The 17,331-nt window shown below is 44.3% G+C and overlaps 1 protein-coding gene across 3 annotated transcripts in view; it reads right to left on the minus strand.

Moving 5' to 3' along the window:
• Positions 1 to 17,331, minus strand: part of FAT3 (FAT atypical cadherin 3) — a 660,150-nt gene that overhangs the window by 83,117 nt on the left and 559,702 nt on the right. For all 3 annotated transcript variants that reach the window (XM_004763574.3, XM_004763573.3, XM_045087202.1), the window contains exons 9-12: positions 15,252 to 15,462; positions 6,598 to 10,671; positions 2,731 to 2,927; positions 1,595 to 1,748 (exon numbers count right to left, since the gene is read on the minus strand). In XM_004763574.3, coding sequence (XP_004763631.1) covers positions 1,595 to 1,748; positions 2,731 to 2,927; positions 6,598 to 10,671; positions 15,252 to 15,462 — 4,636 coding nt within the window. The remainder of the gene's footprint in view (positions 1 to 1,594; positions 1,749 to 2,730; positions 2,928 to 6,597; positions 10,672 to 15,251; positions 15,463 to 17,331) is intronic.

The raw sequence follows: 17,331 nt of genomic DNA on the forward strand, positions 1-17,331 counted from the left end.
TTGGATCGGCAGGTAAGTCATGTCTGTACTTTATCCACTGGGTCATCTATGCTCGTGCTGGGCATCAGTCCCTGTGGAGACTCGAGGTGGTTGTTTAAATTTCAATGGACAATGGCAACGAGCAGAGACAGACCCGAATAAACGCGATTTGGGGAAAAGTATGACTCCTGAAGTATAATTATTGTTAAATACAATTAGTAGACCTTCTTCCAACCAAGCCATCTAGGCTTATAAAGCATTTCCTTCTGTGGACTCCTTGCTGAGGCCAGTTCTCAAACACGGTTTGGACTACTTCCTTCTCCTGCTCAGAAACTTCCAGGGGTTTTTCATTGGGGCCTCAGGGACCCCCCACGATTGGCCTGCAGTTCCTCCGCCCATCACCAGCCCTTCCACAACTCTTCTTGCCAGGGACAATGTCACAAGCGGCCCTCCCCGGCTGTGCTGTGCTCGCTGTTCCTGCTGCCGCTACGGCCTGCAGGAACCTACTTTCGTTTCTAGAATCCTGCCTCGTTTGAGATGCTAGCTCTTCTTTAAAACAGTTTCCTCTTCCCCCTTGTGAGAATATCAGCGCCTTTTTCCCCTGTGCCCAGATATAACTCCCTTAAAGCCATTCTAGGATACTCATCTCATTCTGCCTATTATTATTATTATTATTATTATTAGCTTACTGGTCTGTGTTTCCCACTGGCTTATTATATCCCGTGGACATGGCTGGTTCTGCAGCCTATCGCAGATATCCCATCAAGTGCTTTTATATCTACTAGTTACTCAATGAATGTTAGCTATTTAATAAATAATTGCTAGGTCTATGTAGCCAAGCAGTATATTTCCGTAGAGCTAAGTGCTTCCTAGTAGGACCCAGCTGACATGGGAGAGTGGCAGGGAGAAGCCATCATCTTTGGAGGCTCAATAGTTAGTTATTATTCATTAGGACCAAACACAACATTGGAAATGTGCAAATTATTCAGTCTTTACACCTCATTTAAAATTTGCCATTGGACGAGCCATCCAGTATACAGCACTGAAATGACATACCTCCATTAAGAAATGTCTTTTCCATTAGCTCTGGCCCTCAATGTGGGCATCTGCCGTTAACATACCCAACCTCTGACCTTATAAATTTTGCCTGAATATCAAGGCTAATCTGAGGGCTCATAGCTTTGGAGAAACTAGGCAGGAATATTTAATAAAAACCAGACAAGTGTATTAATAAGCATTGGGAAGGGACCCAAAAGGGATTTCAAGAGAGAAAAACTCTTCCTTCCTATGCACTGCTGTCTGGTTTGCAACTTATATTTGTGATGTAACTCTATATTCTTTACAGAGCAGATGCCTAAATCAGCTATGAAAAACAGGAAAACCACATCTGATTACTTGATGCTAATAAATGTAAGGAAAGTCAGGGCAAATTTTATAGGCCAAATACATCTTCAGACACCAAGTGTGACTAGCATTTTTTAGGGTCCTAGAGAGCAAGGGCATCATATCAAAGTTCTTGTATGCTAATTACCCACTAGTGATGACACCACATGAGAATTCAACTTTTCTCACGGATTAGCAATGGCATTTCCCCAAGGAATACATTTCACCTTACCACTTTCTGGATCTAGAAAAAATTCGTCATTTCCAGATCCATAGAGTGAGTATTGTATATCTCCATTGGACCCAATGTCGGCATCCTTGGCACTGACTTTCAGGATAATTTTATTTGACGGAATGTCTTCAGGAAATAATGCTGTATATGCAACCTGCCAAAGTAAAGAAAGGTAATGAAGTCATTAGTATTTGTGAGGCGATAGCCATCTTTCACATTATAAATGGTTTCTTTAAAAATGCATTCATATAATTTAGCTCTGGCTATTTCTCCCTTCACTACAGAGCTATCTTACAATATATGATGAAATGTGTATGTCTTTTGCCCTGCCCTAGTCCCCGGCCAATCTCATTCATTCGACAAATACTGATTGAGTCTCTCCATGTGCTAGGTACGATTTAGATGCTAGGACTACAATGGTGAAGAAAGCAGACAAAGGTCCCGCCACGTGTTGATCACGATCCCCTTTTCTGTTAAGCACCAGGGATTCTTTGGATCCTTCCACTCTTTAAAGAGTTCCATGTCTGGCATTCGTATGATAGAGTCAATCTATTTGCAACGGTTTTCTAAGCTATAGACTACCAATATTGTCTCTTGGTCCACATAGTAAGGCAAAGGTAAATTAACAGTGATTTAAGTTCAGTAAAAAAGAAAATAAAATTTGCTACTGGTATCTTGTGCTGGCTGTCATGTTTTGTATTGTGATGGACAAGCTATTTCATGAATTGCCTGGAGACCTGGGTTCATAACCAACATTGCCACTAACCAGCTGTGCAAACTTATTAGAAAAACAATTTCTGCTTTTGAGTGGTCCATTTTTCTTTTATAGAATCAGTGATTTAGACCTAAGTCCTTTACGTCATTAGGTCTCTTATGATTCCTTAAACACTATTTAATTTTAAGGTTTTGTTTTGGGTTTTTTTTTTTTTTTTGGAGGGTGGGCAAAATTAGGTATCTGAACTTCCCACCTATGCCTTTTCCTACCCTCTGGCATCCAAATGGAGCTCACTAATTTAAGGAGAAAAGCACAGAAAGGAGCTTGACCCTAAGGAGAAAAATGAAATGGGCTCTGATTTAATTTTAGAAGGGCAGAGTAAAAAGCAGCAATATATATAAGACATTTGCACATATCTCACCTGATCGCACACTGGGCTGTTGTCATTCACATCACTGACGGTCACTTCCACCATAGCCTGGGTGACAAAAAGCCCGTCGGTGGCAGTGATATTGAGGAAGTAAATGTCTTGTTCTTCTCTATCTAAAGGTCTCTTCACATAGACCTTCCATTCACTCTGCACCAGGCCCAGGGCAAACCTTCCTCGGGGGTTCCCTCCTATAGTGAAAAAAACATTTTTGAAGATGTGCAATGAAAAGCTTTGATCTACGCCTCCACTGAGAGGCCCGTGTGGGGTCATCCAGCTGGTCTGCCGATTGTATCGTTTACAAAACTGAAAAAAAAAAGACAGTCACTTCCTTCTGATTCTCTTGCAACAAAGCACGATATTTATATGCTTCACTTGTAAGGACTGTCAAACAGTAACTTTCCAAAAGAACAGAATGCACTAGAGAAGCTGGAGATGATCTCTTGTTTAGTCCCCCTGAAGGACAATCAAATTCAAACTGCGAACAATCAATCCTCTTCCCGGGATGATACAATTGTCTTTGCACTTTGTCTCAAGAGAGGATGTGATACACTATAGCTCTTATTACCAAGACAATTTCATTAGCTGGTGATTATGCAATCAAGGGAAGGCAGTCAGTTCTATTAAGGAATCCTTTAATGAAAACTCTCTCATACAGCTTCGTGCATCTTACCAGCATGGGTGTTTGGGGGAAAAAAGTTTGCATGACAGAGGAAGACCCATCAGTATTAAATGGCCCAAACCAGGGGTCACGGAACAAGTGGTTCAAATATAAACGCTGCAATTAGATGAAATTTATCAGAGTGACGCTGGTGATCGCAGAAGAAAAGGAGAAGAGATGCAGTAGAACAGCTTTTTATGATACGACACCACCGACAGTGGTCCCAGCAATATGACTTCCCCACATCATTACGTTACCTGGAGACAAAAAGCTGCGTGGACAAGACAGGAAGAGGAAAGGAGAAGACAGCTGCTTTGACCTTCTAAAGTTAAAGAGGCAAACAGTGTCACTCACATCATGGAGGAAGGCTGCACAAGACTACTGGCAAGAAGCCCGAAAGCCAGTTAGATCAACACTATTTTCGTTGGGCATTTAACAAGTATCTATCACCTGCTCCAGTCCAGGCACTGTTCTGGGCAGTACGGCTAAAGCGGCGGACAAAACTGACACAAATCCCCGCTCCTGGGTTGGAGCGCACATTCTAGTGGGGGAAGACCGACCCTAAACAAATAAATAAGGAAAGCGTATATACTGCTTCCTGGCTGAGCGGAGCCATCTCAGCTTCTCACAGTGAATCTTTCAAGGAGCAGAGGGCCAAGACTTGGGTCCTGCCAGAGAGACTGAGGTGGAAGTACAGGAAATTTAGTGCCCCGCTGCACTTCTCACTGTTCAGGCGTGGGGCGGTGTCAGTCCAGGGGCCTCCGCCGTGGGGGGACAGCCGCGGGATAAATGAACCATATTGGGGGTAGACGGTACAGAAATGATGAGGGCCGTATATTCCTCTAGGGCAGTGGCTCTCAGCTGGAAGACCCCCCCCCCCCCGCTGGGACATTTGTCAACATCTGGAGATATTTTTGAATGTCACAATAGCATCCCCCGGCGGGTGAGGATGGGGCTAACTGGAGTCTCTTGGGCAGCGGCCGGAGATGCTGCCAGGCATCCATCCTACAATGCACAGAGCGGCCACCTACAACAAAGACTCATCCAGTCCCAAATGTCAATAGCGTTGAGGTTGAAAAACCGGCTCTGGCAAGGCTCAGGGTCCTCCCTGGGATATCACTTTCCTTCACCACTGGCTAGGATTCAATTATGCTTCAGTTGAATATTACTTTAGCATGCACAAATTTAACCTCTTTCTTAAATGCTTTCAGTGCAGGCCCACATCTTTTGTTAAATAAAATGATTAATGGTCCTTTGTTAAACTGCGGCAGCACAGCCAAGTTGTGTTACATCAAGAGCAAAAGTTAAATCTAATTAAAATCGGTTGGTGGTTGGCAGGTCTAATAGTAACAGTAGCTTTAAGCTACTCTGTTCTTATTACTTTGGTAGAGTTGATGGGAGGGTCCCTTTAAATCATCCACTGACAATTCAGAGACGAAGGATAAATAATTAAAGCTGAACATTCAGCAAGCCTTTCCAATAGGAAAGTATCCCTCAGAATCTCTAAAAAGCTTTTTGTCTGAAACTGAATGCCAATAAATGCAAGTGACTCTTTGCTCACTTTTCTGCCCTTGCCACTACGGCTCCTGTCTTTTCTGCAGAAATATACATTTTAATGAAAAAAAGGGAAGACATCAGATAATGCACCAATGCATACAGAGTTTAAACAGAAAGCACCGTCAGGAAAATAGTTCCAGGAAGAAACAGGAGAGGAGTAATGCGGAAGAGTGCCTCTCCCAAGCACTGACACATGCTCTCCCGTGGATCTTATTCTGCAGTGATTAATTAACTTTCCCACTAACGTACTTAAGCAGATTCTGTGTCCTGAGGGCATTCTAATTAATTCATTTTTCACTTTGAATAATGTAGTTTTTCTAAAGGGAAGCCACCTGACTACAAGTATTGATGGATTCTTTAAAATCTTTTGGCACTTTGCTTATGTTCTGCCTTTGAATGTCACAACATCAAAATACTAGCTTTAAAACACTTCAATCGTTTTTAGGAAGACTACTCCTGTCCCACCAACCTTTCCACTTGCAGTTTCAAGCCAGTCACTCCCAGGAAGCTACCCCTGCTGAGTGACACTGACATGAAATCCTTTCCCCCTCGCAACAGTGACACTTTTTTGGTCCGCTCTGGGTGACTTCCTTGATCTAGTTTGGCTTTTCCACTGAACTGCTACTTATTATCAGGAAAGACAAAAAAGGGATCCAAGAAAACTGAGTTATCAGGAGAAATACCCTTTGATTTAGAGTTATAACTTAAGAGTTTTAGTAAAAGGTCAAACCACGCCCTTTAATTGGTACAGTTATGTACGTGTGCAGGCATAGGAATTTTTAGCACTGGGAGAAACTTGTGAGTCAAGCTTACTGGGATCAGCTATTTATTTATTTATTTTAGATTTTTTTTTTTTTCAAGATTTTATTTGTTTATTTGAGAGAGCATGGGGGCGGGCAGAGGAAGAGGGAAAAGCAGATTCTCGCTGGGCAGGGATCCTGATGCGGGGCTCGATCCCAAGACCCTGAGGTCATGACCTGAGATGAAGGCAGTTGGTTAACCAACTGAGCCACCCAGGAGCCCCAGCTATTTATTTTTCTTACCAATACAAGAAGTAGGATTAGAGTTAAAAATACATGTGCCCCACCCCAAAGCTGTTATTTTCATTTCTTCAAGTGAGATAATTGGCTGGACTCCTTCCTTCCTTCCTTTGACACACACACACACACACACACATACACACACAGAGAGAGAGAGAGAGAGAAGAGCACAAGCAGGGGGCATGGCAGGCAAAGGCAAAGGGAGAAGTGGGCTCCCCAGTAAGCAGGGAGCCCAATGCAGGGCTCCATCCCAGGATCCTGGATTATGACCTGAGCAGAAGGCAGCCACCTCACTGACTGAGCCACCTAGGCGCCCTGGCTGGACTCCTTTTTAAACGATATAGCAGCTCAAGGACTGGGTACCAATCTGGGTAATGTGTCATAGGTGAAGGAATGGACTCCAAACTAAGGCTCATTCAGCCACAACCAACAACTGAGAAACCCTGCCCACTCAGAGATCTTTTACTCAGCCCCAGAAAGGTTTTATTACTCTAAACCCCCATCTCATCTCCCTTCTTCTCTCCAACTCTCACCTCCTGCCACTGCCCACCTTTCTTGGGAGAGCAGAGTACACAGAGTGAAAGCCAAGTGTGGCTGACTTACCCGTAATATGGTAGCTCACTTGGCGATTAATGTCGGAAGTGTCTCTGTCCCAAGTGCTGAGGACGGCTACCACCTCGCCAGGAGGATCACTCTCCTTCACATTCCCTCGGTACACCTCGTGGGCAAAGACTGGCGCATTGTCATTTATATCCGTCACCCTGACAGAGACCAAAGCTGTGGACGAAAGAGAGAAGGCCTCTCCAAGGTCAGAGGCCACCACAGAGAAGGTGAAGGTGGGATCTGTTTCGTGATCCAGGTCCTTCAAGGTACTGATCCAGCCTGTGTTGCTGTCAATGTTGAAGGCTTCCATGACCTTTTCAGGCTGGGAATCTGAGTGCAGGGAGTAAGTGACCTGCCCGTTGGCTCCCCAGTCCACATCGATGGCTCTGACCTGTGTGAGTCTGGTGCCCACAGGCATCCCTTCCATTATGATCGTCTCGTAGCTGGAAGTTTCAAAGACTGGCTTGTTGTCATTCAAGTCCAGTACCTTGATATCTACATCCACAGTAAACACAATGTCTACCTTGTCCAGGGGTATGGTGGCTGCTACTTTAAAGTGGAATGCTGGGCTGACTTCATGATCGAGGCGTTTGTCAACCTTGATCGTGCCTGTTTCCTGCTCTATGATGAAGACACCCGCTTTGTTATTTTCTGGCCGTTCCCCATTAACTGTGCTGAACCTGACATTCTGACTGGGCAAAATCCTCAGGGTGTCCACCGTGCTCCCAATGGCTGTATCTTCTGAAACAGTGAAGGAATACTGAGACTGGGTGAATGAAGGCAAGGGCGTTTCAGGGGGCAGGACATGAATATAGACAGGGATAAGGGAGTGCTTTACTGGAATGCCCCCATCTACTGCTTTGACAAAGAATGACAGCACTGTGCTTTTCAGCTGGTTAAAATTGCCCTTAGTGACCATCCAGCCATTGTCAGGATCGATTTCTAGGAGGTCAGCCACAGAGACCGAGGCCTCGCTGTATAGAGAATAAGTAATCCTTGAATTTGCTCCATCATCTGGATCCATGGCTTGAACTTGAGTGACCAAGTGGCCTCTTCCAACGTCTGCCCTGACACTGGCTCTGTATTCCAATGTCATGAACTGGGGAGCATTGTCATTCTCATCCACAACGATCACTCTCACGGTGCAAAAGGTCGTCCTCCCTCCGCCATCGAGGGCCCTCAAAAAAATACTAATGTCTCCCTCCAGAGGGTTTTCCCGGTCAAGCCTCTCTGTTGTGATGACTTGTCCATTGCTGTCTATGAGGAATCGATCCTTGGCAAAGTCGTTGATGATGGCGTAGCTGATCTGCCCATATGGCCCAGGATCCCCATCTGTGGCTCGAACGTGAATGACCTTTGTCCCAGCGGCTGCATTCTCTCTCACCTCAGCTACGTAGGTGCTTTGGGAAAAGGTAGGGCTGTACAGGTTAGCCCCGAGTACCCTGATGTGCACCTGTGCAGTGCTAGTGAATAACCCATCAGAGACTGACACATTGAGACTGTACAAGGGCTCCATCCGCTGCTTCCGGTGGTTGGACAGGGTGATGATGCCACTCTTGCTGTCCATCAGAAAGCTGGTCCGGTCATTCCCAGATAAAATGCTATATTCCAAGCGGTCAAAATCAGAGCTGTCTGCATCAGAGGCTTGAACGCAGGTTACAAAATGGCCCCGGGGGGCTAATTCACTCACATATGATTCGTATATGAGCTGATTAAAAATGGGAGGGTTGTCATTTATGTCTGAGATATAGATATGAACCAAGACCTCACTGCTCAGTGATGGGAAGCCGTTATCTGTGGCTCTGACTTTCAAAATGCAGTGTTGCACTGACTCATGGTCCAGCATCCGCGCTGTCAGGATCAAGCCACTTGCGCTGTCTATATGAAAATAATCTGTGCTGTTGTAAGTATCCTGGACGATCTGGTAATGTACCATTTTATTGTTTTCTGAGTCTGCATCAGTAGAGACAACTTGCAAAACAGGTGTTCCAATGAGAGAGGCTTCTGATAACGTCGTATTGTATGTGGGTTGATCGAAAATAGGGGGGTTGTCATTTACATCATTAACCAGTAAGTCAACAGTGACTTCAGCCCTGGCACCAGTAAGGGCATCACTGGCTCTTACTGTCAACTTGTAAACAGAGGTGATTTCATAATCCAAAGGGCTAACCACTTTCAGGACCCCAGTGTCAAAATCAATGTTAAACTGTTTATAAAGATCCCCATCAATAATGATGTATATGATGCCTTGGCCTTCTGGACTGGTGGCATTGATGCTTAGAATGGGGGTATCCATTCTAATGTCTTCATTGACTGATGCTGTATAAAAGGGCTTATCAAACACAGGCATCGCTTTGTTGACAATTGTGATGGGAAGTTCTACAGAGGTGGATAAAGAGGGTTTTCCACCATCTTTGGCTAGGATGGTGACTTCATACTCAATGTTGGACAAGTCAGAGTTGAATGCTTCTTTTAAAATAACGTTCCCTGAATTAGGATTAATCTCAAAGTGGCCATAGTCATCCTGTAGTACATAGGTCACTTCTCCATTTGCACCTTTATCTTTGTCAATGGCTGTCACCTGGTAAATTAGAGTCCCGGGCTCAGCATCAACTTGCACAGCAGCATAGTAAGGGAGGCCCACAAAGACTGGAGAATTGTCATTGATGTCTTCAATGTTAACCCTGACCACCACTCTAGCCACACGCAGATGGTCCAGCTCTCGGCTGGCTTCCACCACCAGCTCGTATAACTCTTGTTCTTCACGGTCAAAGGGGACTCCAGTGGTCTGAATGACCCCTGAGGTAGATTTTATCTTGAACTTATTTCCTGGGTTTAAGATGCTGTATTTTAAGGGCTCATTAAGGCGATTTCCAATGGCATTGACAATAGCAACTTTGGTTATGTTAGTGTTGTTCTCTGAAATTGAGGTCGAGTAAAAGCTTTGTGTAAAGTGGAGGCCGCTATCCATGGCTTCTTTAACCAAGATGGTGACCATGGATGTACTGTAGAACTTTCCATCAGACACTTTAGCTATCAACATGTAGTGATCTTTGGAGAGGTTGTTGTTTTTTATGGTGAGCACTCCACTATTTGAGTCAATTAAGAAATGATCCAAGCTACCTTCCATTAAGCTATATGTCAGTTCTGGGGGCACCTCGGAGTCAGGATCTGTGGCACTAACTTTCAAAACCTCCACTCCAACGTAGGTGGGTAGAAGTAAGACAGTCTCAAACACAGCCTGGGTGAAAACAGGTGGGTTATCATTCACATCCATTACCTCTATGTTGACTTCAACAGGACTCTCTGCTGTCAGCTGGGGGCTGCCACTATCTCTCACGTGGACATGGAAATGGAAATGGGCAATAGTTTCATGGTCCAGGTTGGCAATAGTTCTGATTGCACCTGTACTGGAGTCCACTGTAAAGAACTTCTTGGCCGTGGACTCTACAATCTGATACACCAGCAAAGCATTCCGGTTGCTGTCGGCATCAGTGGCTCGAATCACCAGCGGGCTATTATCTGAGCTCCTGACAATGCTATTGACTGGGGCAGCTTCACTCAGACTGCCTGAATATTCAGAAAAGAGAAAAACTGGGGCATTATCATTTTCATCAACGATCTGAATATTGACTGTGGCATTGGAAGCCATGCCTGCCATGTTAGTGGCCTGAACAATGAGCTGGTAGGAGGAAGTACGCTCATAATCCAGTGCCTTCCGGGTGGTGATGACTCCAGAATATGGATTTATGGTAAAGATCCCATCAACGTTTCCATCTTTGACTTCATAAATGAGGGTAGATTGACTGATGGCAGCGATTAGAATGACTGATGTTCCAATATCAACATTTTCATTTACTTCTGCTTGGTAGTCTTTGTGAGTGAACTTGGGGTGAGAGTTATCAGACATGGTAACAGAAATGCGCACAATTGCAGTGGCAGACATTGGCGGGGAACCCTGGTCTGTGACTTTGACCGACAGGACAAACTGACCCGTTGTTGTCATGTCTGGTTCTTTGGAAACGGTGATGATGCCCAGGACTGGTTCGATCTTAAATGTGTTCCCAGTGTTCCCTAAAATACAGAGATAAATGGAGAAATAAGTCACATATCATGTTTTGAAGATTAATTTTTCATCTAAAGGATACTTCGCAGCAACATGGCAAGTTGAAAGCAATTATTTATATTTGTTCCATCTCATTCTGAAATAGAATGAAAGCCTTCTCTTTTAGGGGTATTCAAAAGCAACTGAAGTGAGTTTTTTAAGTAAAATTGTGAATTTCAGGTCAGTATCCTTAGGTCAGAATTTCAGGTGGTGTTAACACCACCACCACCACCACAAGATTGTGTACAATGCCACTGTTCAAAATGGATTTTTGCCTAAACCAGTGCCATAGTCTATGTTTCATGTTATGAGAAAGACATTTGTAGGAGCTGTTTCAGAATATTATCCCACAGATTATCCCAAAGGTGGGCTTTGCTATATTTCACCCTATCAAAACCAACTTCACTCCAAACACTACTTTGGTGAGTGGTGGTCTTTTGTTTGGGTCTGAAGGACTCTTCCCAAGCTGTTTGCTCTATAAGTTGTCAGGATATTTTCTGCCACCCTTATGTTGTTCACCCCCTCAAACCCCAAAAGACACACGTGCATGCACACACTTAAAACTAGACGTAAAAATTATAAGGCCATTCCTCCAATCTGTAATTGTCCCATTTGCTAAGTACCAGAGAGGTTTCCGGTGACGTAGTGAACTGCCAATCATCTAAACCAACCTTAAAACCCAAAACTGGAGGCATCATCCTCCTGAAGCCGAGGAACCGGCAATGGGAAGCTCAGATGGGAAGGGCTATGAACCATGATACCTCAGACGTTTAGCGCCTCACGTCTGAAACATGCAGTGGTGTGGAGTCTGAGATCGCTGAGAGATGAAGATAATGAGAGAGGAGCAGAGAGTGAGCAACACGAGGTCTGAAGAATGTAAAGAACCTGGCTGAAAAGTAGTGGACAGTGTTATGCAGAATCCTTCACCAAGCTGCTTTTGCTGTTCTCATCAGGCTTTCTGATACTTCCCCAAGAGCACACATGCTTTCCTGTCTAGATTCTTTGAAAACAAAGTGAAAAATCTTGGTCATTCAGTTATAGCTGCCTTTTTTTTTTTTTCCCTGCTTGAAGTACAGCAGTATCACAGACACAGAGATGGTTTAAATGTCATTATTGTTAAGACCGGCTCCCTTCCTGATGGCACTTATATGTATCTCCTGAGATGTGCAGCAAATACAGCTGTATACATACTTCTTACAATGTACTTATTCATTAAACTTTTCCATGTCCGAGAATAAAAAACTCATCTTTCTATAAAACCTGCTTATTTTTAAACAATTAAGTTATTTTATTTTTTAAAAGATTTATTTATTTAGAGAGTGAAAGCATGAGCAGGGAGTGGGGCACAGGAAGAGGGAGAGGGAGAGAGAGAGAAAATCCTCAAGCAGACTCCTGCTGAGCGTGGAGCCCGACTTGGGGCTCCATCCCAGGAACCTGAGATCATGATCTGAACTAAAATCAGGAGTTGGCTGCTTAACTGACTGAGCCAGCCAGGTGCCCTCAAGAATTAATTTAACAAACAAGAACAGGATTCCAGCCCCCACATGTGAGTACCGCATAGTGTCCTCTTCCGTGTCAGCATGATAGTTTTTCCTTGCCACCTGAACATGAGCACTTTGTGAGGTCAACATAAAGTTCAATGATCTCATGAGTAATCGTGCAAACTTTCAATAAATAATGGAACTGAGCGTGAGTTCAACGTCTGATTCATAGACCCTTGCAAGGAGACAGGAATCATTTCACATCAGCATATCCGGGAGGAAAATGTAGAGATTATAGAGATAATGGGGCCAACAGTCAACCCCAACTGATAAATGCAAGAAAGTCAAGTGTGTCTGTGTTCCTTGATTGTGGAGTCCCTCTGCTGCGGAATCTCCAGCCAAGTCCTCCCTTTCTGCAGACCCAGCACATTTCTTCATGCCCAGCAGGACGTACATGGCAGGGACCAAGGGGAGCTAGCTTCCGGTTTCAAGTAGAACTTCATAACCCTGCTGCCCCACAGCTGCTCACCTGCCTGGCATACCACTCTGGGCTGCTGCTCTTGGACAGCAGGTCGAAAGTGGGCTCTTGGCCTCTTCCCCTCTTCAACATACTCCCTACCCATTTTCTTAGCATCTGCTTCCTGCTTATTCTCTCCGGCTAGCGTCTGCTTATTTCCTTGGAATCTACAGCTTTTTGTAGACTTTTGGCAGCTGAGCAAAAGCTGGGCTTATCTTACATATCATGACTTATTTAGAATGTAGCACAGTTTGGCACAAAGATGGTGTTCAGTAAATATGTATTAAATGATCGAGAGGAGAGGTAGATCTGAAGAAAGATTGTTAGTCTTCTGTCTGTATGCCCCTTGGGGTCCAAGAGGCCCCCGTTGTAACTTAGTTCTTAGTCCTCGTGTCTCCTGTTTTGGAGCCACTCATGAGCCGTTGTGGCGCGAAGGAGAAACCTGAACCAAATACAGGAACTGAAGCTCCACACTCAAATATCCCCTTAGTTCTGTGGGCCCAGATAAAAGCTTCCATAGTTACTTCCAAGGCCAGGCAGGGGTTAGGAAGCATACGGCCCACCAGTAAGCAGAGGCCTGGAAGAGAACCTACGGAAAATATACACTCTACACAACCCCCTGTCATTTATTTCACAATGTTGTGGCATCTGGGTCCTCCCTTTCTCCTACCAGGATCAGGGAAGGAACTGGCTTGGCCAGGAGCAGTCCAGGGCTTGTGGAGGTCTGTCTGTCCACAAAGGAGCCCCAGGACCACTTGGGACTTACTGTGTACACTGAAATCCTCATTATCTTCCTACACAAACAATCAGAGGTTGGTTTTTTCTTTAGTTTTTTTAGTTACCGATCATTTCTATGAGTTTCTGGAAATACGAGTTTTCTACAGAAAAGATGTTTTAAGAAAAAAACTTTTCTCTCTATTTTTAGTCAGCAGTTAAAGGAACGACAGAATCCATTGTCTACCCATAGCACCAGGCCTCAGCGTGTGGCTGTGGAAAGATAAGGAAAGTGGTTTTGTCAGCAGGATGGGATATGGCACTCGTGCATCTCCTCAGAACTTCCCAATTGGCTTAGAAGTTATCTGCCTAACTAGGAGACTGTAAATAGTAGCCTTAATGACAAATACAAAATCAAGCAGACACCGTAGACAATGTTTAAGAAATGCTAAATAAAAAAAACCAGAAATCAAACTCCCTACCTCAGTGAGCACAGGGATATGGAAAAATGTAGGCACGTGGATGAATACCAGGAAAAGAAAAATATATCTAAGATTAGGAAAAAACTGTGGAAAGAGTCCAAAGAGCTCCTGGATCAGGCGATACTTTCTGTGACATTATTTAAACATTTGTGTTTTTAAAAAGAAGCTTTCTTACATTATTTGTGGAACTAGAAGAACAAGGATTATATAATTAAATAATTAAAATTTTCTGTGGTAAACAACAGATGCCAAATAGCACTTAAAAAAATACTGGTCAGGCTTTAGGTTAGAAGAAAATTCCCTAAATATCTACAAAAGAAACAAGTGAAGTTGCTTGGGGCAACTGGCTGTTTTGAACTACTCTCTTTTGTTTCTCTACCTTTTTTTTTTTATTTTTTCTTTGTATAGAGCTTAGCTTCAATGCTGATACAATGTGGGTGCCTAATACAGGAAATAGTTTTAGATTATCATTTGTTGCAGTGGCTTTTGTATAAAGAAGATGGTTGGCTTTTCTTTCTCTAATATTTTTTAGTCCCAAACTGTCATTCTAGCATTCATATTTTAATTCAACCACTCACAAAAATGCTCCACATTTAAATCATGGGAAAGAGGCCTTTCCAGCACTGGCATAAAAGGAGACATCATTTGGCATTATGCACGACAGACATAATGTTGCAGAACATTTTGGAAATACGTGGCTTGAATATTCAAAAAAAAAAAGACTGAAGAGGGGAAGGGAAAATACAGCAGATAAGGGGTATTTGTAATTGTTAGGTTCATAGTCTCATCCCTCGCTTGGACAATCATCTCTTCTGTCATAAATGTTTTGTTCCTGTCCATCCTCAAACCATCAGGGAAGTAGAGTCTGGCCTTAAGAATGTCAAAATTGATTTTAAAAATCTCAGATTTAACAGAATGTGAGCCTGTATGAATTCATCTGTCTGCTTAAGCAGGCAGTTCAGTATCTCCCACCGAGACATGTAGGATTCAATTCATGGAACAGCCTGGCAGCCCCCAGGAGATGGGAGACTTTGGTTATTTTCGTCTGAGGCCATGGCTTGTTGACCTATCGGTAAAAGCCACTGAGCTTACCATGCACTTCTTCTCTTTCCTCCATTCCATAAAAATCCAAGAACACCACCGAGAACACCATCAAAGGGAACTCTTTCCTCACCGTGAGTGCTGGAAAACGTATTACCAAAAATGCCAAGAACTTGATAGAGCCATCATCACGCAGCTGGGGCAGTGGCTTGGCCACACAATGCATTTGAAGCCATTCCAGGGTGACTATGTGAATTTCACTGCAGAGGGTCAAAAGCCATGCATTATGTTGCAATCTGTGCAACAGCTCTCACCTGCTTCTATGGTATATATGAGTTCTGCATTTTCCCCTTTGTCTTTGTCCAGAGCGGTCACTTGCAGAACAGCTGATCCCAGAGCAGCCGATTCAAACACAGATGCTTCATACAGCGGGTTGGTGAAATAGGGACTGTGATCATTAGCATCTTCCACATTCACAATGACGCGGGCCAAGTTTCTCCGATAAGGAAACTCCTGATCTCTGACCTTTAGGCAAAATACAAGAAGTGGTAGGACTAAAATCTTAAGTTGCAAGGAACTTGCACGGCTATGTCTGTAGCAAACAGAAAATGGGGTAGGTCACGGAAAGTGCTTGATGCCATCCCAGGCACGGGGCAGGGCCACGGTAAGTGATGGTGCTACCAGGGGAGGGTGCTAATGGTGAGCAAACTGAGAGCCGTGGCCACACCCATTTCATGATGACTGGCCCGTGGCCTGTGTTCAGCCTGTGTTCGTGGAGCTGCCACAGCACTTTCCTCTGAACCACCGCCCACAGCTGGTCCCCTCTTGTTCATGTATCTAGCTGCTAATGGAGTGGTGGATGGACGCTTTTCTGAAAGGGACACTCGAACGTTCAGTGAGAGAACTCATAAATGCAAAGCAGGCATTGCCCTCCATTCATTCATTCAACAAACATTTATTGTCACCTATTATCTGTCAAGTCCTGGCTTTGCTTTGGGGGTTCAGCAGTGATTCAGATCTGGTCCTTGCCCTCCAGATGCTAACAGGTGGGTGGGGGATAGAAACAAGCAAATGGGTAGGAGGCCTGGTGGTGAGTGCCGGAATGGGAGGGAGTCATAAGAAGCAGATAACCGGGCGCTCAGCTTCTTGGAAGAGGTAACAAAAATAAGTAGAAATGGCCAAACGGTGGTGTGGGCAGCATGTTTCAGGCAAGGACAGCCTCCAAGGCAAGGCCCAGGACTGAGAGAGAACCCTGATTCCCAGGAAAATGAACCAAACCTTAGTTTCTAAAACGCCAGACCCCCCTTGTGACTTCACTGAGCCATCTGACTGCTTTAAAGCCTCCCCTGGTTTGCATATGCCAGAAACTTGCAAATAATCAACCCTTTAACCCTCACTGTGTGATTTCGCTATAATTTTATGTTGCGCTAATCAAATGTGTGCCTTGCGTTTGTTCAATTTTAGACTCCATAACTTCAGAGAGATGTGGAGAAATTAGAAAGCAGACTGAGGAGAGCCATCAAAGTAAAAGGGCTTTTCAGAAATAGTACCTAGAAGGAATGAGCAAAAGGACTAAAATGGCTTAGCACGGAGAAAGGCAGCCTAAAGGACATGTTTGCGCTAAATAATCCATTACAGCCATGACAAATGATACAGGGTGACCAAACTGAATTTTGAGTTTGTTAAGGAAAGCATGAACAGAAATGCATTGAGTCGTGAGGATGGAGTTAGTCCTTGGCATACGGTTTCTGCCCCTGAATAAAGCTCATGCAAAAACAACGGGGTGAGTGTGCTCAGTCCTCCTGCATGTAGACTGGCCTGCCACACCCAGGGACCAAGCTGACCTCTGTATTTGGGGATTATTGAGACCTAGGTCTGCTCTAGTGGAATGTCCAAGGGTACAGAAGTTTTGTCTCTTTCCCATTCCCAGGGTTTAGAATGGTGCTTGGTACACCGTAAGTGCTGGAGAAATATCTGTTGAAGGAATGAGAGGGTGGATCGGATCATCCCTCTGAGTCTCTCTTGCTCCTCCCACCTGGGGTGGGTCGGGGCGGGAGGATGTTTCTCAGCTGGAAACTTCCAAGGGCATGGTCTTCTTCCTCTGGCCCAGGAGTGTTTCCAGACTTGGGGAGAAGGAAGAGTAGTGCTTAGAGGAACATCACTTCCAGCTGCTAGGAAACTGGTAGCATCTTAACATGTTTTAAAAGCAATCAGTACCCAAGGTTTAGTCTGTGTCTCAAGAAACTTAGCGGGTCTGTTAAGCAGGGGCTGTGCGATTTCCCCCAGGTTTCTTGGGTGGTCAAAGGGATAGATTTTGGTCAATAAACTAGTCAAGGATGTTTCTTATCAATCTCTACTTCTCATTTATGTGAACTAAGAAAATTCCATTTTAAA

The sequence above is a fragment of the Mustela putorius genome, unplaced genomic scaffold, assembly GCF_011764305.1.
Source record: "Mustela putorius furo isolate JIRA1106 unplaced genomic scaffold, ASM1176430v1.1 tig00001069_pilon_pilon_pilon, whole genome shotgun sequence".
In the NCBI taxonomy this organism is placed as follows: Eukaryota; Metazoa; Chordata; class Mammalia; order Carnivora; family Mustelidae; genus Mustela; species Mustela putorius.